Raw genomic sequence first — 25,976 nt, forward strand, 5'->3', positions numbered from 1 at the left:
CACACACACCCACACAGAGCCCCCCACACACACAGCCACACAAAGCCCCCCCACACACACAGCCACACGGAGCCCTCCACACACACCCACACAGAGCCCCCCACACACTGCAAGCCCTACACACTGCGACCCCCATTTCAATAGATGTGTGATGCTTACCTGGTACTAAATTGGTCCCTGTATGGCTGAAAGGTTGAAATGGTGTAGGAGGCAAGGGGACAAATGTGAGCATGGAGAGAAAGGAGTATAAGTTTGAGATTAGTGACTGTGTGAAAATAAAATCAGGAAGGACACAGGGTGGTCTTTCCAAATTAGATGGTCTATTTCAGGTAGAAAATGTCAGTAGGTTCTTTGTGTTCTTGAGGGGGGATAGGTCCAACCGGCACCATAATCGGACGTTTATTGTTTATACCCATTCACAACAGGCAACTAGTCAGGATGGTTGTCTCAGAGCCCAATCAGCAGTGAAGCAACAAGGTCCCTAAACCTCCGTAAAAGCATGTGAAACACTGAGGGGCCCTCCTCACCACACACAGGGCTGAATCTGCACTCTGAATCTGCACTCTGCACTCTGCACTCTGCACTCTGCACTCTGAATCTGCACTCTGAATCTGCACTCTGCACTCTGAATCTGCACTCTGCACTCTGCATCTGCACTCTGCACTCTGAATCTGCACTCTGCATCTGCACTCTGCACTCTGAATCTGCACTCTGCACTCTGAATCTGCACTCTGCACTCTGAATCTGCACTCTGCACTCTGAATCTGCACTCTGAATCTGCACTCTGCACTCTGAATCTGCACTCTGAATCTGCACTCTGCACTCTGAATCTGCACTCTGCACTCTGAATCTGCACTCTGCACTCTGAATCTGCACTCTGCACTCTGAATCTGCACTCTGCACTCTGAATCTGCACTCTGCACTCTGAATCTGCACTCTGCACTCTGAATCTGCACTCTGCACTCTGAATCTGCACTCTGCACTCTGAATCTGCACTCTGCACTCTGAATCTGCACTCTGAATCTGCACTCTGCACTCTGCACTCTGAATCTGCACTCTGAATCTGCACTCTGCACTCTGAATCTGCACTCTGCACTCTGAATCTGCACTCTGCACTCTGCACTCTGCACTCTGAATCTGCACTCTGAATCTGCACTCTGAATCTGCACTCTGAATCTGCACTCTGCACTCTGAATCTGCACTCTGAATCTGCACTCTGAATCTGCACTCTGCACTCTGAATCTGCACTCTGCACTCTGAATCTGCACTCTGCACTCTGAATCTGCACTCTGAATCTGCACTCTGCACTCTGAATCTGCACTCTGCACTCTGAATCTGCACTCTGCACTCTGAATCTGCACTCTGAATCTGCACTCTGCACTCTGAATCTGCACTCTGAATCTGCACTCTGCACTCTGAATCTGCACTCTGCACTCTGAATCTGCACTCTGCACTCTGAATCTGCACTCTGCACTCTGAATCTGCACTCTGCACTCTGAATCTGCACTCTGCACTCTGAATCTGCACTCTGCACTCTGAATCTGCACTCTGCACTCTGAATCTGCACTCTGCACTCTGAATCTGCACTCTGCACTCTGAATCTGCACTCTGAATCTGCACTCTGCACTCTGCACTCTGAATCTGCACTCTGAATCTGCACTCTGCACTCTGAATCTGCACTCTGCACTCTGAATCTGCACTCTGCACTCTGCACTCTGCACTCTGAATCTGCACTCTGAATCTGCACTCTGAATCTGCACTCTGAATCTGCACTCTGCACTCTGAATCTGCACTCTGAATCTGCACTCTGAATCTGCACTCTGCACTCTGAATCTGCACTCTGCACTCTGAATCTGCACTCTGCACTCTGAATCTGCACTCTGAATCTGCACTCTGCACTCTGAATCTGCACTCTGAATCTGCACTCTGCACTCTGAATCTGCACTCTGCACTCTGAATCTGCACTCTGCACTCTGCACTCTGCACTCTGCACTCTGCACTCTGCACTCTGCACTCTGAATCTGCACTCTGCACTCTGAATCTGCACTCTGCACTCTGAATCTGCACTCTGCACTCTGAATCTGCACTCTGCACTCTGCACTCTGCACTCTGCACTCTGAATCTGCACTCTGCACTCTGAATCTGCACTCTGCACTCTGAATCTGCACTCTGCACTCTGAATCTGCACTCTGCACTCTGAATCTGCACTCTGCACTCTGAATCTGCACTCTGCACTCTGAATCTGCACTCTGCACTCTGAATCTGCACTCTGCACTCTGAATCTGCACTCTGCACTCTGAATCTGCACTCTGCACTCTGAATCTGCACTCTGAATCTGCACTCTGCACTCTGCACTCTGAATCTGCACTCTGAATCTGCACTCTGCACTCTGAATCTGCACTCTGCACTCTGAATCTGCACTCTGCACTCTGCACTCTGCACTCTGAATCTGCACTCTGAATCTGCACTCTGAATCTGCACTCTGAATCTGCACTCTGCACTCTGAATCTGCACTCTGAATCTGCACTCTGAATCTGCACTCTGCACTCTGAATCTGCACTCTGCACTCTGAATCTGCACTCTGCACTCTGAATCTGCACTCTGAATCTGCACTCTGCACTCTGAATCTGCACTCTGAATCTGCACTCTGCACTCTGAATCTGCACTCTGCACTCTGAATCTGCACTCTGCACTCTGCACTCTGCACTCTGCACTCTGCACTCTGCACTCTGCACTCTGAATCTGCACTCTGCACTCTGAATCTGCACTCTGCACTCTGAATCTGCACTCTGCACTCTGAATCTGCACTCTGCACTCTGCACTCTGCACTCTGCACTCTGCACTCTGCACTCTGCACTCTCAATCTGCACTCTCAATCTGCACTCTCAATCTGCACTCTGAATCTGCACTCTGAATCTGCACTCTGCACTCTGAATCTGCACTCTGCACTCTGAATCTGCACTCTGCACTCTGAATCTGCACTCTGCACTCTGAATCTGCACTCTGCACTCTGAATCTGCACTCTGCACTCTGAATCTGCACTCTGCACTCTGAATCTGCACTCTGCACTCTGAATCTGCACTCTGCACTCTGAATCTGCACTCTGAATCTGCACTCTGCACTCTGAATCTGCACTCTGCACTCTGAATCTGCACTCTGAATCTGCACTCTGCACTCTGAATCTGCACTCTGCACTCTGCACTCTGAATCTGCACTCTGCACTCTGAATCTGCACTCTGCACTCTGCACTCTGCACTCTGAACCTGCACTCTGAATCTGCACTCTGCACTCTGAATCTGCACTCTGCACTCTGCACTCTGCACTCTGCACTCTGCACTCTGCACTCTGCACTCTGCACTCTGAATCTGCACTCTGCACTCTGAATCTGCACTCTGCACTCTGAATCTGCACTCTGCACTCTGAATCTGCACTCTGCACTCTGAATCTGCACTCTGCACTCTGAATCTGCACTCTGCACTCTGAATCTGCACTCTGAATCTGCACTCTGCACTCTGAATCTGCACTCTGAATCTGCACTCTGCACTCTGAATCTGCACTCTGAATCTGCACTCTGCACTCTGAATCTGCACTCTGCACTCTGCACTCTGAATCTGCACTCTGAATCTGCACTCTGCACTCTGCACTCTGAATCTGCACTCTGAATCTGCACTCTGAATCTGCACTCTGCACTCTGAATCTGCACTCTGCACTCTGAATCTGCACTCTGCACTCTGAATCTGCACTCTGAATCTGCACTCTGCACTCTGAATCTGCACTCTGCACTCTGCACTCTGCACTCTGCACTCTGCACTCTGCACTCTGCACTCTGCACTCTGCACTCTGCACTCTGCACTCTGCACTCTGCACTCTGCACTCTGCACTCTCAATCTGCACTCTCAATCTGCACTCTCAATCTGCACTCTGAATCTGCACTCTGAATCTGCACTCTCAATCTGCACTCTCAATCTGCACTCTCAATCTGCACTCTCAATCTGCACTCTCAATCTGCACTCTCAATCTGCACTCTCAGTCTGCACTCTCAGTCTGCACTCTCAGTGTGCACTCTCAGTCTGCACTCTCAGTCTGCACTCTCAGTCTGCACTCTCAGTCTGCACTCTCAGTCTGCACTCTCAGTCTGCACTCTAAGTCTGCACTCTAAGTCTGCACTCTAAGTCTGCACTCTCATTCTGCACTCTCATTCTGCACTCTCATTCTGCACTCTCATTCTGCACTCTCAATCTGCACTCTGCCATCGCACTCTGCACTCTGAATCTGCACTCTGCACTCTCAATCTGCACTCTGAATCTGCACTCTGAATCTGCACTCTGAATCTGCACTCTCAATCTGCACTCTCAGTCTGCACTCTCAGTCTGCACTCTCAGTCTGCACTCTCAGTCTGCACTCTCAGTCTGCACTCTCAGTCTGCACTCTCAATCTGCACTCTGCCATCGCACTCTGCACTCTGAATCTGCACTCTGACTCTAAATCTGCACTCTGACTCTAAATCTGCACTCTGACTCTGAATCTGCACTCTGACTCTGAATCTGCACGCCTTAAAATCCACTCTCGGTTCCTTTGTTTGCCTGATGTTCGTTAAGAAATTTTATTAAAAGGTGAGCAGGAAGTTTCAAAGTGCGACAGCATAAACATTTTTTTTAACTATCAGCTTACGATTCCTACCTTATTTGGAAGTTTATCTACTTGAAATATTCCCTTTGTTCTGTAGTAAGCAGACCTTTTTATTCCTCGTGTTAATACGCATGCAATGTTTGTCAATGCCCAGCGGGTCAGGCAGTGTTCAGTAGCACAATATTGCTGCCTCGTGGCCTTTCCCTGCCGCGGGAAGTGCACAATTAGGCGATGCTGGGATCCCGGGTGCACCTTTCTGGTCGGAAAGTGGAAAGTTAGTGGTTTCACAGTGGGGGTCGGTGCCCTATAATAGGTAACGCATGGGAAGCTCTAAATAAATAACTTCATCTAATGAGGCTGTCATTAAATAAAAAAAAGAAGCATGCTCGCCGCTGGGACATTTATCACCGCACAAATTAGTCTGTTTTCGCCTCATAAAAATAAAGAGAAACCAGCGTGAATTCGGTATACTTTACTCCCATGAAATAAAACACATTTTTTCCATGTTGCTGAAAAGGTAAACGATAGAATGCATACGGAAATGTTATACACAGGGCATCTTTAACATGGGATTTTTTTTTCCAGAAACGTTGCACCCAGCAAAGGACCTAACTCTAAAACGGATATTCACACGGTTTGGGTTTTTAGAATAAGATTAATATTATGTTAGAAACGTACAGTGTTGCATTTTAGTTTATATACCCGCCTGCTTCTGTCCGAGTGTGGCATGCCTCCCAACAATGAAAATGCTGCATCGGAAGGCTGGTGCCGGCAATGCCGGACCAGAATCGGGGGCGTTCCCGGCGTCGCGTGACGTCGGCAAAAGCCAAAGAATCTCGGGAACGCCCCCGTGTCTGGTCCGGCATTGACGGACAGGCCCCTCATCCAATGGCTAGGCTCCATTTATGGAGCCAGCCAATGAATGACGAGGGCCGACCCAAAGCCACACTACAGTTCTCATTAGGTTTTTGCTGCGCAAAAAAGATGCGCAGAGCGCATCTTTTTGGCGAGGCAAAACCTAAAAAGGTCTTTTGTTACACTTCTAATAATCCAACCTACCACAAAGAAACCGGGAGTGAATGCATGGAATGGTTCGCTTGGGCACACACGACTATTCCCAATAATCAATAACACTGCACTAACCACAAACCTTGGGCTCCGGAGCGGCATGATGCCCGGAATAAAGCGCCTCGAGGGCTGTCAGGGGTAGTAAGAGCGATATAAAGAAAATTACAATATACTGAAGAAACCCGTCTTTTTTACTCAATGACGACCGACTCGGGCGGGGCCAAATTAAAATAATATAGAACACCGAGAAAGGCTCCCCGAAAAGAAACCCCAAGCGCCGAAGCTTCACGCTCTGGCTTCGAGGAGCTCCTCTTTTCAATAGGTCTCTATTCCATCACAATTGCTTTCTTCCACGCGCTCGTCTCGAAGGTCTCAGGCGAGCAGCGGGGACCCATGTTTCACCCGCGCTACAGCAGCTTATTGTCTCTTCATCGAGAAAGCGCCCCGGGCTCGGAGAAGGGCTTCCAAAGGAAGCAGCCTGCTGCACGATGAAAATAACAAACGTACTGTGGCAGTCGCACGGAATTGTCTTTTCTCTCGCAGCAGCTCGTGGGCAGAAAAGCTCCGCCATTGATCAATGCATTGCGTGAGCTTGGAGCGCCTTCTTGTGGCCACTGTGTCAACGGCATCGGTATTATTACCTCCGCAATATACCGGAACAGTGAAAATAGCCTGTCCCCGGACACATGGCACGGGAAACCTTCCTTCTCCTGTAAATGCAGCTCAGCCTCGAAGTTGCCAGTCAAACTTTTAGGTAGCTTTTGTGCGGCCTACACCAAATTCGGTTAATGCATTCGTGTAATTCCAACAGATGTTTTTAGGTATGCGTTTTTTAGTCTGTTTAGAGATTTTAAGATATGGGCTTCACGTTAAAGCACATTGACCCGTTACCAGGAGTTAAAAAAGTATATGATTTTCTAAGTGGTTTGAGCGGGGCTGCAGTTTTTCCCCCACGGACTTTAAGTGCCTAGTTATACATTTTGAATGAAACTGACGCACTGAAATTGCTCAACGTTTCAGGGGATTTGTTAGAATCTAACCAGATGGACACTTTACAGGAAGGGGCCGCTTCCCACGCAAAGCACTCTTTGTTAAATAAATCAAATTAAAGAAAACTGAAAGCTCAAACCAAATGTTACGCGTTTTCTAAAACCTCAACAGAATGGGCTGCATAATCAGTCCTTTGTTTGATAAGTTGCACCTGTAATCTTTAAAAATTGAGAGAGCTGTTTTTAGTCTTCAACACTTTATTTAAATTGACACTTGCTTCCTTCAAAACATGGTGCTAACATTTTCCTTGGTTGGAACCCCTGTAGCACAAATCTCAGTTAACAAGGGAAGCCCCCACAGCCCCTGATAAATAAAAAGTGGAAGGGAAGCGTACAGGGAGATGTAGATCAATAATAAACGATGGAAATTGACAGTTGTGCTTTTAGAAAAGAAAAAAATACCTTGCATATAATCTTGAGAAATGATATCTTTATCTAGCACATTTTGAGTTAGGTGGATTTTGAGACAACAGACGTGCCTTCTTCCTTCGAGACTTTGTGATTACGAAATCTATAAACAAGCAGGCGGGGTTAACCGAATAAAGGTTTATTCTCTGGAAACTGTATTTTTTATTTTTCAAAAATACAAACTGATTTCTACGTCAGCCTAAGCTACCACAGTATTTCCACTACGTTTGAAAGTAAATTACTTTTTTTGTTCTCGACTAGAATCAGATTTTGAGAGCCCACCTTGGCCTCAAGCAGGCTTGATTTCACTTCCCTAACTGGGTATATTTGCACCAAATATTTTCGATTCCAAAGTGTTAGCTCTCAGTGAACATACATCATCCGCTCTAGAAAAAAACAGCTTTATATAATATCGCAGAAGCAAGAACAACTTTTTCATCAACAGTTTCCAAACTTTTTAAGGGGAGGGTGAAGTGTTTTTTGTTGCTGGTTCCTGTGTGAACGTCTTCTTACCAAAAGGCACACACTGTGAATCAAACTCATGGACATGCTCCCAAAGCACTTCCATCTCGTGGCGTGAAAATAAAGGACATATCAAGTTATTGCAAATGCAACGTGGTGCTCTTTCATGAGCCCCAGTGGTAGCATAATTGCGACTCTGCGTCACTCTTGTACCTGCTTATGTACATTAAGTGAGAATAGGAACATTACTATAGCGGTTTCTGCTCTTCCTTAAGTGGCAATTTATAGGTTAGGCGTCGGTTTTATTTTAATTTCAGCAAACATACGGTTGGCAGTTGGTTGTGTTTGCGGTTGATTTTAGGCTGCAGAAGTGATATCAAATTCGCAGGACCGGTTCAGTAGAGATGTTAGTCAAGTTGCATGTACGACACGTTGTCGAAGTAGGTAGCATCTAAAATGGGAATATAGAAGTGCAGGTACTCACCATCGTAGAGTACCTAGTTGCTGCTGAGAAGTAATGGTAATCTCCCACTGTTAGTATTGCATATTTGTTGACAACTGCAGGTAATCGCCATTTAACATTGAAGAATTGCGGGCACTCAATACCGGACAATGCGTGTCCAGTTAAAGCACTGGATGTAGGGCTGAACTGATAATATGTGACACTTGAAAGACCCCGGTGAGCTTTGGGCTACAGAGATGCTTTCAGATCGGGATGCAGCCTTAGAAGCAACCTAATGGTCTTACTTGCACATACGGATTCGTTGTTGAAGAAACACTACTTCTAGGTGTTGTGCCTGCTGTAAAAGTAGTAGAATATTTAATGAGTATCCCTTTAGAGTAGCCTTGGGGGGCACATTGCCTTTTATCCAAATTATTTGGGATACTGCGACTTAAAATAGATCGTCTTGGCTGGAGAGACCCCAAGCCCTCCTTGAAATGGCCTGCCTCATTCAGAACTCCTGCTGGCTGAGTCCAGTGCAGGTACGCAATGCCTCATTTGGTGGGGCTGCGTTTGGCTTCCAGCCAGTCCTACGATGAACGGATATCACAACCGTACGCGATGAACATGGAGCGATATCACTGCCTCGCACCAGGTCCTGTCCTTCTGCGTCCAACTATGACATTCATAGTGGTCGATGCCAGTTTCCGCAAAGAAGATACATGACTTTTCATGGGATTCCAGACTTACTTTAAATTTAAAAAACAAAGCATAATCTTTTAAAGAAATTAATTTCACCCTAAACAAGAATTATGAAGTGAACACGGAATCCGATTGTGTTTTTAATGTAACAGAACTTTAATGTAAAGGCAATGTACAGTGCTGACTTCAAAAAGAAATACCAACGTCCCAGTAGAACAAGGAACAGCAGCACAACATGAGCAAAAACAGAACAAAGGCAAGCAAGTTAAACTTTGTGGCCAGTCCGGGCCATCTGCCAAGATTCTAGGAAACCTCTGCAAAGGAAAATCACTCCTTCAAAGATGAAGGAGGTGCCAAACTGCCTTACCTTCTCTTCTATGTCCTGCTTCAGCAGCTGGTACTTGCGCCTGAGCTTGACATCTTCCTCTTCCATCTGGGTCATCTGGTCAGTCAGCTTGTCACATTCCACCTTCATCTTTTCTACCTGCCTTCGCTGCGATTTGATCATGTTTTTGTCTTCTATCAATTCTGCCTGTGGTTGAGGGTTGAAGCGAGAATAGTATATTTAAATCCCAGTTTTAACTAGCTTGGACTCATTACATTTCAAAATAAAAGATCACATGCTCCAAATAAGACCAATCTTCTAAAACTACTGGAATCACAACCTGCAACACTCATTCCCACACATGGTATTTTCTTTAGCCTTCCATGTTGGTTCAATAAACAATTTCATCTATCAGCGTCAAGTGAATGATCCACAACAACTTTGGGAATTCTCATTTTTAAAACCCAGAAAAACAAATTACCATTGTCAGCACCTATTCTGGTAAATACTCGATCTTCCAGGACGTTCCTCACCTTTTGAATGTCCCCGGCACCAGACTGGATCAGGAATTTGTTAACAAGAAGCAGCTTACCAGTGCTGCGGGGTGACGCCATGCGGCGCCACCACTCCTGTGCACCGCCTCTGGATGTGATGACAGGTTTGTACACAAAGCCACATAGTTTGTTGGAATCAATTCCTTATACTTTTCCCCCATCTTACCAAAATCAGACGATGGAAGGAAGTGCTGGAAGAGCAGTGCCCAAAAAGCAAGCTATATTCAAATGTCATAGAACCGTATTCATTTAGTCACCTCTCCTTAGAACAGCGAAGGCGTGTGTTCGGTGAGGAACTTTTGAGAAAATGAAGCAATAACCAAGAAATGTGTTGGAATAGAGAAAGACCCTCTGGAAGCATGGCTCTGGAGAATGTGAGTCCCTGCCTCAAGTTCCCCATAACAAACTGGCGGTTTTGATCCTCCCGCCTCAGCACACACATTGATCATACATATCTGCTGAAGAGACTTCTGTGATATGGAGTGACACCCCGAGCGGTGCTCTGTGGTCGGAGGACCATAGCATGCGCACCTTTCTTTTGAAGAGAGTGACAGCTTGTCATTTCACCAGGCTGCAGAGACCTAGTAACAGTTGCAGTGAAGTGATAGTTGCAGGACAGGACTTTGTATCCCACGTCATCTATGGAGAGTGGCCTACCAGCCCCTATCATGTTTTCAAAATTAGTCCGCCTGGTACCTACAACCAGGTCCTTCAATCATCCATGTGAGAAATGGATGTCACAAATGGAAACGAGTTTACATGAGTGGAAGACAGGAGTGTTGTATGTGGTGCATGTGTCTATAGCTACATTCAATTTCATTGAGCAAGCTATGGAATCCAAGGGACTACCCAAGATGAAGGGTAAGACAGAGACCAGACACCTGATGAGAATTGGAGAACTTTTTCAGAAATTCCAGGAATCGTACCAGGCCAGACTGGAGAGTGTTTTGGAGGGAAGACAGTGGGTCCCTTTAACGTTATGGAGTTTCCCCCTGCCCCTATGCACTCTGAAACAGGAACATCCTCCACTGATTAACAGACAGCTGAGTGGGACATTCCAGATGTCTTTTGTGCTTTTGCTTTGAGTTTCTCCTCATGCAAGACTCCCAGCTCCCCCCTTTCTACAAAAGCTTACCACTAATGCTCTGCACAAAGACCCTGGCGTAACTCGCCTGTATGAAAATAAAGTGCAAAACTGTCCAGAACCAGTGACAGAACTAAACAAAGTGAACACGGAAAGGTGGCCTTCAACCTGAGAATAAATATGAGGTAGGGGTGAGGTAACTACAACCATATGGGACCACTTGCAAGGAGAGTAGCCTCGATTCTACTTCTGAGCTGACCGAATGTTTAGAAGGAGTGCTAAAGGTTCCCTTGCCCGAGGAAGACCGTGTTGTCAAGGTGAAGGGCTGTGAAGGAGATTTGTTAGAGACCTGATGGTGCAGCTGTGACATCGAGGGAGATCTGCACAGGTGTGCTGCAGGCAATGTTTGAGGTCTCAGAATTGTCCCCAATCTTTATTGACACCTCAACCATAAAGCGCCAGGGTAAACTCAACAGAGTGGTTTCTAACCAAAGTGTCTAACACTGAGAAGCATCTAGGAGCAGGAAGAAGATGACCTGCATCACAGTTGACAGAGAAGAGGAAACTTACAAGTGCCATGAAGAGATTGCACCAGCAAGAGGGCTTCACCACTGCGACATAGGATGAGCACCTAGATTATTATGGTGGTGGGTTGAGAGTGAGCCTGGGGAAGACCCCACTCTGCAACTCCACCAGGACCACGAGCACTGCGACTCTGATGCACCCTCCTCTTCTGTGGAGCTGGCTCAGCCGCAACTGATCTGATTAGAGGGCATCACTGCTCTCGTGCAAGAGTGCAAATGCGTCAGGTGGGTCAGGGCAGAGATAGCATTACCTCAGCTTGGTGGGCAATGCCCCATGCACACCACTGGGGCGGAATGCTCCTGCCAACAGCGATACTAGGAAGGATGATCTGCTCTCAAAGAATAACACACATTTGATTGGTACTGTGACACTGCACCAAGACGAGGGGCAGGAGAGGTATCTACTGGGATCACTGAGTGACTACGTGAATCAAGCCCTCCATCCCCCTACTCTCCATATTGCCCCAGAGCTTCCTCTTCATAGGACAATGGGTCAATGCACTTTACCTCCGTAAACTGTTCCCGAGGAGATTGTGGTTACTGCTCCCATTAAGAAATGGCATTGTTGTCCAAATAATTTGGGTTAAAGGGCCATTTGCCCCCTGTGTCCTTGGAACCCTACAATCAGCTGAATGTCAACTGGAACAGCATTGGTTCTGACCACGTAGAAGTAAAGCACCCACCTAAACTACAGCCAATGCTGCTCCTTTTCTTTCTTGGTGAAGCAAATAAAAAGAAAGAATATGACAATATGGGGGGATATGGTAAACAAATTCAACCTTTGACAAGTAGGATAGGGCAGTCCTACAGGTCGTGTAGGAAGCTTCCCCTTCTGAAACACTGCGAAACACAGTAAAACCATCAACACTTCTATCCAACATACCTGGGTTCAGTGAGTTTGGCTTCACAACACAATTGTTTACATTATGCACACAATTTGAAGAAGAACTCGTGGACGCGCAACTTTCAGACCCAACATTACTTACACTTGCGTTTATCACATCACTTGAGATATAACTACTTACTCCCTCACCTTCATCTTCACATAAATATGGTTCGTCAGTATTGCAACATAAAGAAGCACTGTGTAAATTCCATATTCTGCCATTTCACAAGTTGACTGCACTTCTCAAAACGTCAATGACCACCCCAGCGGGTCTGACTATCGTGGCACATCTTTCTCCACAATTGTCCTACTTTCACACTAGGGCTTTTCACTTTCGAGGTGCATCCCTTCCTTGTCACAGCTGGATAAAATTCTACTTTCTTTCTCAAGTCAAGTCAAGTCAAGCAAGCTTTATTCGACGATTGTCATAAAAGCATACAGTACATGTAAATGTGTATAAAATGTATATAAAATGAATAAATATTCTTAAAATTGGATAACATGAATTAATAAAGCATTACAAATATACTCTTGAATGGTACTATTACACATTGCTTAAACAGGGAAGTTTTGACAACCATGATATAAAATTAATCTGGTAACAGTTTACTTCTAATGGTCCAAGCCCACCCCAGAAATTTTGCCACAGCTACGTACACAGTCATATTTGTACAAGTACAAATTACTCTAACTGCAGCCAATCCACAGCTAGTGCCCAATGCCCTAGACATTGGACAGAGCCAGCACCGTCGGGGGGCCGCATACGCTGGGCATTCAAACAATAGGTGGCCAATAGATTTCGAGGGGGCCGGGCAACCTGGGCAAGAAGCTTTAACCCCCCCCAGACCATCTATTAGTAAACGCCCTTACAGGCACGCTCCCAATTCTCAATTGGAAGTAAAGTTTACGGTCCAGGGGTTTTGTGATAACATCCAAGAAAGCTTCCAGGTTTGGAACCTCTTTGATGTCCATGAACATACCACTCAAGGAACAGGAACTTTCTTTCTCATTTCAACATCAACCTCAGGACCAAATTTTCCTGGTATCTTTTCACGAATTACCAAGGCATCAACTTACTGGTATGTTTACTTCCTCTCTACAGCTCAAATGGCATTTACCCAATAATTGAGTAAACTGTAATCCTAGACAGCTGTAGCATTGCTTGTAAGGATTTCTTCCAAGGCAAACCCGATTTAAGAGCTAATTGTATAGCCTCCTTTAATACCGTGTTAAAGCGTTCAACTTGGCCATTAGTCTCTGGATGTTATAAGGCTACTCTTGTGTCTCTGACTTCACAATTTTTCAGAAACTACTGCATTTAGTCTGATGTTAGTTGCTCCTCATTATCTGAAATCAACACTTCGGGGATCCCTTCATTACAAATCATACCTTCAAAAATTCTATAACAGTATAAGTAGTAATGTTGCTCATAATGGCGTAAGATTCTCTGGGAAGTAGACTTGAAAATTGTCCTTGAGACTTGAGGTAGACTTGAGATGGCAACTTTGCACCATGGTCTCTCTGGTAAGTCAAACATTTTCAGTGGCATCTACAAAGTTTACCTGTTTAATCACAATGACAATATGTGCTACATTCCACTACACATTGATAAATCATGCTATCAGTTCCTGACCACCAATAACTTTCGTTTTAGTATTAGAAATACCACCATGTCCTTCATGGCACGTCATAAGCCGCCATAACGTTGTTTTGTCCAGGAACATATTCCATTTCATAATTGTACGTCTGCAGCTTGGAGGCCAATCTAGGGGTTTTATTCCTTCCACCCTTATGTTTTAGTATCTTAACTAAAGGTTTATGGTCAGTCCCAAGTTTGAATTTCTTTCCCTATATATACACTTTAAAGCATTATGCTGCCATATGGCACTCAACAACTCTCGCTCAATGAGTGAGTAATTCTTTTCTGACAATTTTAGTGTGTGCAAAGCATATGCAACAATCCATTCATCCCCGTATATACCATGAGATAGAGCAGTGCCAAAACCGTAGCACAGCATCTACTGCAATTAAAGATTTAGGGTCAATCCAAAATGGTCTCAAGCTAGGAGCACAGGCCATTTCAGATTTAACCAAAGCAAAACAAGTAGATTTGTCACAAGACCATGCAACCTTCGTATTTTCTTCAGCAACTTCCTTAGTGGTTCATATTACTTGTATAATACTCAACTGTAGAGTAGGATTCTGTATATCCTAAAAATTACATCAACTATTCTTTATATGTTGGCTTTGGTGCATTCATTGTGACATCTTCATGGCTTGTCTTAGGGTGAATAACCTCACTGGATATCACTTGTCTTAATACTCTACTTGAGATTGTCCAAATTTACATTTACTGCATTTGCTTGAGACTATTTTCTCTTAATGCAACTAAAACATACCTCTATTAATATTGTGCTCTAGTTTGTACTTGCCAAACACCAGTTTGTCACCTTGGAAGACCGTAGCTTTTAATAACCACCCAACAGTTTGTCATCACTCTTTGGAATATCATTGAAGCACTTGCTGACCCAAATGGCATTCCCTTGTATTGAAATGTACATTCATGAGTTCTACCCGATGATAGGCACTCGTGAGATGAATTGTTGAAAATGCCTTGGTACTACAGACAGACAATATTAATTCTTTTAGATTCTGTAATGGAAAAGCATCATTCAATCGTCTCAAATCTACAGGTAGTCTACGATCCTCACTAGACTGGACTCAAATTTCAACTGGGAGAAGCTAATGAGAACTTTCAAATGGCACAATTATATCTTTGCTGCATAAATCCACAAGGATTTCCTCCAATTTTCTCTGTAATTCATAGGAACATGACATATCTCCTGCCTTACAGAAATTGGCAGTATCCTTTAGTTTAATTTTAGTTATACTTTTTCAATTTAGCCAAGTATTTTACCAACACTTCCACAAATTCATTTTTAAGTCCCTCTTAATCCCAATAACTAGTAGTTTCTTGCACTACATAAACTCAGATTTAATTGCATCCCGAGTTTGGCTTAATGGGGCCAACTCAAAATCATTTCATCCTTTTCTGCTACATACATATTTACCAAGGAATTTCCTACCCCTGAATTAAAAAATGGACCCACACAAATCTTACCATGTTAATTCTCTGTCTATTATAGCTACCTGGACTCACATCAGCTTGTAATACTGTCCTGCTAGGCCACAACTTGTCAAACATTGTTTTACACATTATGGTATACCAACTTCAAGAATCTATCATAGCAGTCACCTTCATGCCATCTACAACAACTCCATAACGTGGTAATATTTTCTGTCATCTTTGAAAACAGTTCTCTTCGTCACCTACACTCAAAAGAACACCTTGCATGGCAAGATTACCTTCATCATAATCATATTCTGAAATAAGTTTAACTTTCCTGCTCATGTTTTACATACGCTACTGAAATGCCTTTTTTCTTGCACAATCTGCAAATATTATACAGAGCAGGACAATGCCTACCATTAGCTAAATAGTATTTAGACCCACATCAATAGAAGTAGGTTTTTTCTTGTAAGCCTCAATATTTACATTTATCCTTCACCTCGTTCATATTTTTAGACATAACAATTACCGTAGCAGACAGTCTACTATTTTTCCTCACTACTTGAATGCATTTTTCTGATTCTTCAATACTTCTTGTTACATCTAGAGCAGCCTTCAATGTCGTTTCACCCCAGACCATAATCCTTCCTGTATTTTCCTTGATTTAGTCTTCATTAGAATTTGATCTACTTAAACTGAATGGAGGGAAGACTGAGGTCTTGGTCCTTGGTCAAAAACACGACCTTCGGAGTTCCAGGCACTGGCCCTCTGAGTTGGGCCCGCTCCCACTACCATCGGAGCATGTGCGTAACTTGGGTATGATCATAGACAAGGGTCTGACATTGCAATGCCAAGCCAACAAAGTGTCCTCCACCTGTTTTGTCATTCTGCGCTGGCTGAGGAAGATTCTTTGGATGCTGCCGTATGACACCCGGAGATCTGTGGTGAACGCCTTGGTCACCTCCCGGTTGGATTACGGTAACATACTCTACCTGGGGGGGCGACCATGGCGGTCACCAGACGCCTCCAGCTAGTGCAGAATGCTGCTGCTCGTTTGCTCTGTGGTGGTCGCAAACCGGATTACATAACAGGACGCCTTCACGATCTTCACTGGCTGAAGGTGGGCAGCCGAGTGAATTTCAAAGCGCTAAGTTATATGCACAAAATCAGGATGGGCAAAGCTCCCACCTACTTGCAAACTCTTGTTAAAATTTACTCCCCGTCACGTTCTCTCCGCTCCTCCTTTCAAAAACTTTTCACTATGCCCAAGTTTAGACTATCTAGGATGGGTGGCAGGTCCTTTTCTTATTTGGGACCCAAACTCTGGAATTCCCTCCCTCTAGACATTCGCTTCGAGAACTGCTATGTTCGTTTCCGCAAGGCCTTTAAAACCTGGCTTTTCAATCAGTAACTGAGTACCCTTGGGGCTTTCCACTTTGTGACATTTCCAGCGACGGGAAACCCTTTTTGGGTAGCTGTTGCGCTTTATAAGCTTAACAAATAAATAAATAAATAAAACTCTTAACCATTTGTCATGTGCTCGAAATTACGTGTGACTTCTAATCCCCTTAAAGCAGGTGATATTAGTCTATAATTTGGTCCTCTTTCTGAGATCTAGAATAAAATGTAAATCTCGCTAGTATCATATTTATCTTTCTGCCATACATTTTCTGTAGTTGCTAATTTGCAAACTCACACAAATCACTTCCTCCTGAGTTCTCTAGTGATGGCTCTAAGACCAACTGATCCTAGCTTATGCTTTAATAACAATTGTCTTTAGGCAGATCATTCAGCTTTTTCTAATACCTCCATGATGTATGCATTGAAAAGAAGAAGCCATAACTTCTATTGTATTGGCTGGTCCCCACGCTAAGATGAAAAACAAAGGCCTCGGCTGAATACTAGACATGGTACAGTGTTATCACGTTGAAATAAACAAGTAATAACGATATACAGAACAGTAGTAATACACTATCCAAATGTACTCAATATATCACTTACATAATAAATGCTTTAGTAAACGCTAATGGTAAAAACCAGTAACAACTATATGACATTTAGTAACACTACACGGTATGAATTTACTGAGCATTTCAGGTATGCAAAATAAATGCATCACTTATGTAGAATAAATGATTTAGTAACGCTTTAACAAGTTTATGGAGTAATATTAATCTAGTGGGAGTTCCATTATAAATATAGAGCAGTATGTGTATAATTGTGTGCCTCCGCACTAGGTACACATTGTAAATGATGGAAAATGGCATGTGTGCCACTGTGATGTTTAAGTGGTAATTCAGAGTAGCTGGTGTGATTGTCACTGTAATCATACAAGCTATTACTAATGACATGGCGTGCGTGTCGCTGTAATGTTCAATTGTTAATCCAGAGTAATGGGTGTGCGTGAGTGTCGCAATCGCATACAGACTCATTATTCAAGTTATGGTGTGTGCAGCGCCGGCCCTTGCTCAGACAGCATCCTGACCAGAAGGACATGTGGCACTCTCCCTGCAGTAGGTAGCAGGGGGTCCATTTCATCTTTGAAGGACATTCACCCATCAAAGCAGTAACTGACCTCCGAAGACAAACTTCCTGGCAACTCCCCAAATATTCTGAATCACTTACAGTGTAGCTCTAGCAAGCTGGTGCCAGGTTGTTGGTGGTGCCAATGGCGGAGTTGGTGTGTCAGGATGAAGGAGAGAGGGATATGGGAGGGAAAAGAAGGGGGTTAGTGGGGTCTAAATCGGCACCTGCAGCAAGTAAAACTAATTAAAAGCAGTTCAGTCTCAAAAGATGGAGTCAAGTAAGAGGGGCACTGCTGTCTGCAGGGTTTACTGCAGACAGCGCTGTGAGCCCCTGGGCCCAGCTCGCCCATGCCAAAAGCCAGCCCTGACAGTGTGTTTGGCCGCTTCCTAGTGGGCATCATACAGAAAAGTAAGAGCCCGCCTTTTAACTATTTACGGAACAGACGAAGATGACAGATACAAATGGGCACTGGCACACTTAATAAAAGGCTTCTTAGTGACGTTGGCAAAACGCTGCGCTCCAGTTTGGGTGACCAACTGGCTTTGGTGCAAATTCAGGACGATTAGTGTAAAAAGTCAGGACAAAGGGTCAAAATTCAGGGCAAAAATTCCGGACAGGAGGTCAAAATTCAGGACAAAACTTCAGGACAAAAGGTAAGTTTTACAGAAACATCAGAGGAGGTTGCGCAATAGTATATAAGTAATATTACCTATTCAACCATATGCAAACCTATCCATCATGTGTCCTTCCTTCCATCATTTCACCCATCCATCCCTTCATCCACCCTTTCACTCATCCATCCATCCACTCTTCCACCCATTTATCCATTCACTGATCCATCCTGCCATTTAACCTTTCACGCATCCAGCCATCCTTTCAGTTACTCATCCATCCACCCATCCAGTCACTCATCCTTCCACCTAATTCACCCTTTCCGTCATCCATCCATCCTCCCTTTCTCTCTCCATCGACCCTTTTGCTTAGCCATCCTTCTTTCCATCCACCCACTCACCCATCCATCCATTTACTCATTCACTCAAGAATCCATCCATTGGCCCGATCACTCTTCCATCCTTTCTCTCATCCATCTACCCTTTCATTCCTTCACTCATCTATCCATCCTTTTGTCTATCTACCCTCCCTTTCACTCACTCATCCACCCTTTCACTCATCCGTCCATCCAGTCAGCCTCCCACTTATCATTTCATAAATCCATCCATCATTTCACTCAGCCATCCACCCACTCCCCCATCATCCACCCTTTCACTCATCCATCCATCATTTCACTCATCCATCCACCCTTTTACCCATCCATCTACCCTTCCACCCATACATCTATTTACCTTTTCTCTCATCCATCCATCCTTCCACTCGCTCATCCATCTACCCATCCTCTCTCATTATCCACCCATTCAACCTTTCATTCATCCATTCACCCTTTCACTAATCCATCCAGCTAACCACCCACCCACCCATCCCTTAACTTAACTTACTCACTCGACCACCTTTTCATAATAATTATGAGCTGAGCCTTTGTCTGCAGAGTTGCAGACAGAAGAGGCCCATCAAGAGCTTCCCCTCACTGTAGTTCCTAAAGCAAGGGGTGGGATGGGGGTAGGGTTCACTATGCCCCTGTACATAGGCAATCTGAGTCATGAGTCATGCATGATGCACAGTGCCAGGCCATGAGGTGACTGTGACGTGGTGTTGTTTCCAGGGCTTTAAGTGGAATGAAAAAAACTGGGGGGGCTCTCCGAAGGGGGTGTTCGATGTAATTAAGGGCGTGGCTTAAACACAAACTAAAAAGTATAGTGCTTAGTATAGTGTACCGCCCAACTGGTATTTTGCCTCTTCTGCCATTGTACCAGATATACAACACAAAAAGTAACGTTACACCTGTAACAAGCCAGAACTATTGGCTTTGTCTATGGTTGTTAGTTGCATAAAATAAAGAAGCAGCAACCATGGCTTCATTGAATATAATATTGAAAATGCATCAGTTCTAAAATGAGACCGTGGACGAACTCCAGCGCCTTCTTTTTTACTTCTTTCACAAGTTTCTTTTCTTGAACTGGATTCTCACGTAGCAGCATTGGCGTTTTTGCACATTTTTTCCATCTGATAGAATGCCCTGCCCTAGACAGAGGCTGGGGAGGCCATCATATGCTTTAACAGCCCAGACTAGCCCATCGTCATTCTGTATGTGGCTATCATCAGCCGCATACAGAATGACAAAGGGCAGGGTGGGGCTGCTCTTGCTCTCCGAGGGGGGAGTGCCAGGTGGCCCCATCAGGAAGTTGAGCCTTCATGCAGGTGGGACAGTGCTGTCCCAAAATGCACAAAATTACGGACAAAAGGCATCTGTGAAAGGGATCCTCACGAACAACGGATGTGAGGTCAAAATTACGGACGGTCCGTGAAATTTACGGACGGTTGGTCACCCTAGCTCCATTAACGTGAGCGATGAGTTCCAATGCAACGCCGGGGCCACCATTTGAGCCCAACAGCTTCCTGCTAAAACACTGCGTTTCAGTGATGTAACAATGCGTTCCACATGCAGGACAGTCTCCAGCCAGCAGCTTGCTGCAGTAGCAGGACCGTCTTAACAGCATTATAGGCCGCCGGGCAAAGCAGGGCACTGGGTCCTGCATACACAACCACTCACAGGAATGACTATGTTTAACGGAAAATTTGTATTAAATTCTGGTCTGCATGGGGCCCCTAAATTCGTGGGGCCCCCGGGCAACTGCCCAGCGTGCCCACGCGTTAAGACGGCACTGTGTAGCAGTGGCAATGGCGGTTAGCTGTTCCGCTGACATGTTTTCGAACACGCAGGACTGCGAGAGTCCAGGCAGTTTTGTAGATGCCGCCTAGCAGTCTTCAGCGTTGCTGCTGTAAAATCATTAAGATGAAGAGACGGCAATGCCAGCATCGCTGCAGTAGAATCAAAAGAAGAAGGCACGGCAATGCCAGCTCGTCTGTTCCCAGGATCCAAACAGATTTTTAGTTATGCCTGAAGTTCGTATAAGGGAGCCTCGCCAGTCTACAACCTCACGTGAGCACCTCTGGCAGGTAGCTATCATTCTTTAGAACACGCTCCATATACATCTGAATTAGCTGGCATTCTATATGTATGGCCTACACCACACTCCCCTACCAAGATTAAAGCATAGTCAGGGGAAGAAGCAGGGAAAGGAAGGACCAGAGGAATCTCTGACAGGGCATCCAGGAAGGGCATGGCACATCCCCAAGAAGTAATCTGTAGGACTCAATGGTCCAAGGGGGTCGCCCTCCACTTAAACCGGGATACCTACTCACTGAGTATAATCCCGTTGATATGCCTAGGCACATCAACTGGATTATGCAGTCGCTACTATGGAGAGGATGGGAACTGATGCTATGAGTGCCAACCACTAACGCCACCTTATCCTCAGTACTGGTTAAATAAATTGCTGGTCACCTGAAAATGCTGTAAAAGTTGTGTCTTCCAATAAGGCTGTACGACGGAAAAGCCACAAAAATAGCAGTGCTGCTGGCGGAATTGCCTCAAACCAGATTACTCTTCATATTAAAGTTACATTTTAGTTTTTATTAGGTGTATATGCCACAGGACAGTTAAAAAGACATGAACATTGGAAATATTCCTTAGGCTCATGTGTATTGCTTGCCCGCCTTTTGCAAGAGATTTACTTAAGGTAATTCATGCATTGGAGTAGTCAACAATTTAGGAGATTTTGTGAACATTGAAGTGTGCATTATTATGCACCTTGGAGTATCATGTCTGAAGCTACTAATAAGTGCCCCCCCCCCCCCGATATATGAAACGGAAAAAAAGATAGAAAAATTAGCCCGCATTTTTATTACATCTTTATTTTAGGGTAGCTAAATGGGCTAATGCAACTGCTGCGGACACAAATCACATGCTCAGATTCGGTGATAGACTCCGTTTTCATCCTTTCAAGATCAATGAGATGAGCTCCAAGCCGGGTCGATGTCCAGACACGATTGCAAGGAGCCTTGTGTGCCAGTCCATTGATATGCCGATCTGATGGTGTTTATTAATCCCTGGGCTGTACAGCACACAGGACTATCAGGTAACCCGCAAGAAAGGTTTGAGCCGAATATTTGGCCGGACCTTTACCCCTGGGAGACTGCTCCCCAAAGGAGTGCCGGGGCAAGCATACCAGAGTGGGTCCCTTTCCCTCATGTATGCATTGTTTTAAATACAACCATTGGTAACCGCAGGGCAGATGAGTGCATGCATTAAATATGAGAAGGTGATTTGCTGCTTAATTTTTTGGGGAAGCTAAACAGACAAGTCATACCACTAATCCCAATGAGCACGCCAAGCGAGAAAACCTGACTGTCCTTCGAGTTCTCTCCAACCTTTCATCCTCCTCTCATCCATCCATCATTTTACCCTCTGTTTCTGCGTTATCTGCCCATCCTTTCAATTTCCATCCCTACCCACCCATCCTTTCACCCGTTAACATAACCATGTGTTCATCTATCCATCGTTTCAATCTTCCCCACCTGCACATTCTTCATCCTTCCGTCTATCCATCCCTTCACCCACTGATCCACTCACTCGTCGACCAGTCCATCTTTTCACCCGTCCATTAACCTTGTAAGCTACCTTTCACTTTTCTTCCATATTTGCTTTCACATTTTCTTCCTTCCTTTCACCCTTCAATTCTCTTCCTGTTCTTTCCCATCTTGTGTCTCTGACCTTACTTTTTTTCCCCTCACCTTGCGATCTCGTGCTTCCTTTTTCTATTTGTTCACCTCTCTGTGTTTTACCTATTATAATTATTTTATAATGTATCTTTTTTTGTTTTTTTGTGTGCTTTGCTCGTCCGTCCACCTCCCACAACCCACTACCATGGTACTCCTTAACAGTATTATTTACGAGCATTCTGTTTGCAGACCTGCAGGCAGAAGAGGCCCATAAACTACTAAATAAAGTTTTAGTAGGGCCAGTTCACCAGCCCATCAGGCTCCGTGGAAGCCCCGCTAAAGCTGTTTAAGTGGGAGGTTCACTGCGCCACTGTAGACAGCAGTACAACAGGGACCTCTAGTCTTTGTCAATACGTCTTGCATACACACGGGTGTTAAGTTTTCAGAAATCCTTCTCTTTGTTCGGTCTAAGGAAGCCAGTGATAACAAAATTGCCCGTTTCCACGTACATGTTTAGAACTGATCACTTTCAATAAATATCATTTAATGTAGTGATATAATAGATGTCCTAAATTTAGATTTAGTAGATAGTAAATGTAAACTTTCAAATGTAAAGAAATAAAAAAAATCCGAGTCTTTATCCAATTTTTTCATAAGAATTTTGTTGCCAAATATTTTAAAGGCTCGGCTTATGCTTTGGCACCAAGGGCCATTTCCAGGTGGGGTCTGCAGCCTTTCTTGTAATAAAAGCTAGTTATTTCCAATGAAAATGACCTTGAGCTGCTAATACAATTAGTGTTGTACTAGTTAGACAAGAATTAATCAGCTGCCACTCAATGCAAGTGTGTCACCAGTGATCACCTCAGTGAATTTGTCATTTGCCATCAGTAATGTATGAAAGGCTTTAACAATGTGGAATGCCTCTACATGGTTAATACACAACATGGTTAATACATACAAGCCATAGATGCCAAGCCCCCAGCAGCAAGGAAATATGAGTACTAAGTCTCTCCAACGCCAAATGACTTATCACTCAAATATCATCTTTAAATATATTTTGAAAAGAGGACACTATATCTAAAAACTCTGCTCTTGCAAAATGGTTTGAGAACATGCAAAGATGCCCTTACACTTATTTTTCCATCACGGAGCCGATGGCCCTCGCATGAATTGGCAAATTCCACGCAGAAGCAGCAAGAATCTAAAGAACTACCCAAGCAACGGAGACATAAGCCAGGGTCTTAAGAACTACCCAAGCAACGGAGACATAAGCCAGGATCTTAAGAACTACCCAAGCAATGGAGACATAAGCCAGGGTCTTCAGAACTACCCAAGCAATGTAGACATAAGCCAGGGTCTTAAGAACTACCCAAGCAACGGAGACATAAGCCAGGATCTTAAGAACTACCCAAGCAATGGAGACATAAGCCAGGGTCTTCAGAACTACCCAAGCAACGGAGACATAAGCCAGGGTCTTAAGAACTACCCAAGCAACGGAGACATAAGCCAGGATCTTAAGAACTACCCAAGCAATGGAGACATAAGCCAGGGTCTTCAGAACTACCCAAGCAATGTAGACATAAGCCAGCAACTTATAAGCTGCTGCCCATCAAGAGCCATAATAACACCAATTGAAGGAGTTACTTATGTGAACTGGCTACAATACCCTTACACACGCACTAGGCATTTCTGATTCCAAAGGCGTACTCTGGCATGCATGAAGGACGGATCACCAGTAGGGCCCGCATACGGTTCTGACTTCCCATCAAGCTCTTCTCTTAATCGTTTGGCGAGGCCCTTTTTCACTGTACCAACACCTTGTAGAGAATGCAATTTGATGATTTTAACATCAGGCGCACACTGGCATGGATGAAGGATGCACCACTTTAGAGGCCCGCAAAGGGTTCTATTTTTCATCTAGCACCCTACATAATCTGTTGTCGGGGCCCTTTGTACTACCATGAGCCAAACAGACCGATACTTTACTGAGCACACAATTGGCGTTTTTAATATTAGATTTTTATCGACCCGGGCAGAGTATCGTTTATTATTTGTCACATTAACCCAACACTGGCCCTGTCTAATTTAACCCCATGCATGCCTGCACGCCACAATATTGCACACCTGTGCACTTCACAGTCCTGGCCTTCCGCAGTATCGTTTTACCCCATACTCGTTATACAAACCACTTTTGACCGCACATCTCGGGTGGCTGTTAATTTTGCCTGGCGACAAATGCTAGGACATCTCTAAATTTCAACATGGCATCATTTTATTGCATAATTTATGCTGTCTTTTACATTTTTATACCCACCTTTTATGCTATTGCTTTTGTAAAAGATTTTAAGTAATCACACAATAAACATTCCTTCATTATTTTGAAAATTCAACCATTTTTCTCCAAACAAAAGCTTTGTATTCTGAAAAGGTACACACAGATTTTCATCCTGAATACTCGCTTTTCAGTTTTGGCACATATATATATTGATTCAACCAAGTAAAATCTTCTAATATAGTATTCTGTGCTGCACACAAGAGAGCTGCTTGCAGGGAACTGTAGATCTACTAGTAGCTCATGAGCTACTTGTTGGAGAAGCTTGGCAAAGACAGACCCCTGGCTGGGCGCTGGCTCAGCTCTCACTATTTATTTGCTGACTCGCCTATCTCTTCATTGGACATTAAATTACCATGCCTGTCACCCAGGGCCATTCAAACGCAAAACAGCAAAGGCCGCACCAGCACTGCAGCCCCGTCACAGGAATAGAAAACAGTATTTACTCGCAGTGAAAACAAGCATTCGCAAAGCCAATAGGTCTGGCCTATGCAATCCACTGGCTTCGGCAATGATCTCAAGTCATGCTGTGCAAATAATTATATATTTTTTAAAAAGCTGTGATGCAGCCAGCTCTAATGCATTTTAATAAAAAAAATGTATGCACAGCAGTCAGGAAGCTGGAATCCACGTCTTAAAGAATACATTCTAGAGATCATCAACATCAAACAATAAAACATCTGCAAGTTGGCTCACATACTGACAACTCTCAGTAACTGTAGGGATGAAAATTCCTGCTAGCCCTCATATTTTTGGTGTGTGTGCAAGTGGCCCCTACTGTGAGGGCCAGCACACACACTGAATCCAAATGTCTACAGTAGACCCCGACACTAGTACAGGGATAAGGAAGGTCCAAAAGATTTCCTTCAAGGTGCTCTTGGGGGAGAGGGGCAATGTTCTACATTTCTGCTAGGAAATGATTTACTTGTGGCAGAGGATTAATATTTTTGTGGGCTGTACACAGGAACAAGGTCTACCGACAACCCACATGTAAAGCGCAATAACCTCAGTCCATGAACCTGTTTTCCTCTCTCACCTTGAAGGGTGCATTTTTCACTCAACTGCACTTTGGACACTGCCAGAGGAATCTGTAGTGCACAAGGAGGATAAATGCCTTTGGAAGGGACTGTGCACTCTTGCTGAATTGTGGCTGGCCTGGGCGGACTACCTGCTGCTGT

At 44.5% G+C, this 25,976-nt stretch overlaps 1 protein-coding gene across 1 annotated transcript in view; it reads right to left on the reverse strand.

The window, feature by feature from the left end:
• The window catches only part of CEP128 (centrosomal protein 128), a 757,252-nt gene that overhangs the window by 491,404 nt on the left and 239,872 nt on the right, over positions 1-25,976 (reverse strand). The window contains exon 14 of the mRNA XM_086937589.1: positions 9,128-9,292. Coding sequence (XP_086793715.1) covers positions 9,128-9,292 — 165 coding nt within the window. The remainder of the gene's footprint in view (positions 1-9,127; positions 9,293-25,976) is intronic.

This window comes from Lissotriton vulgaris, chromosome 9 (assembly GCF_964263255.1).
Source record: "Lissotriton vulgaris chromosome 9, aLisVul1.2, whole genome shotgun sequence".
Lineage (NCBI taxonomy): Eukaryota > Metazoa > Chordata > Amphibia > Caudata > Salamandridae > Lissotriton > Lissotriton vulgaris.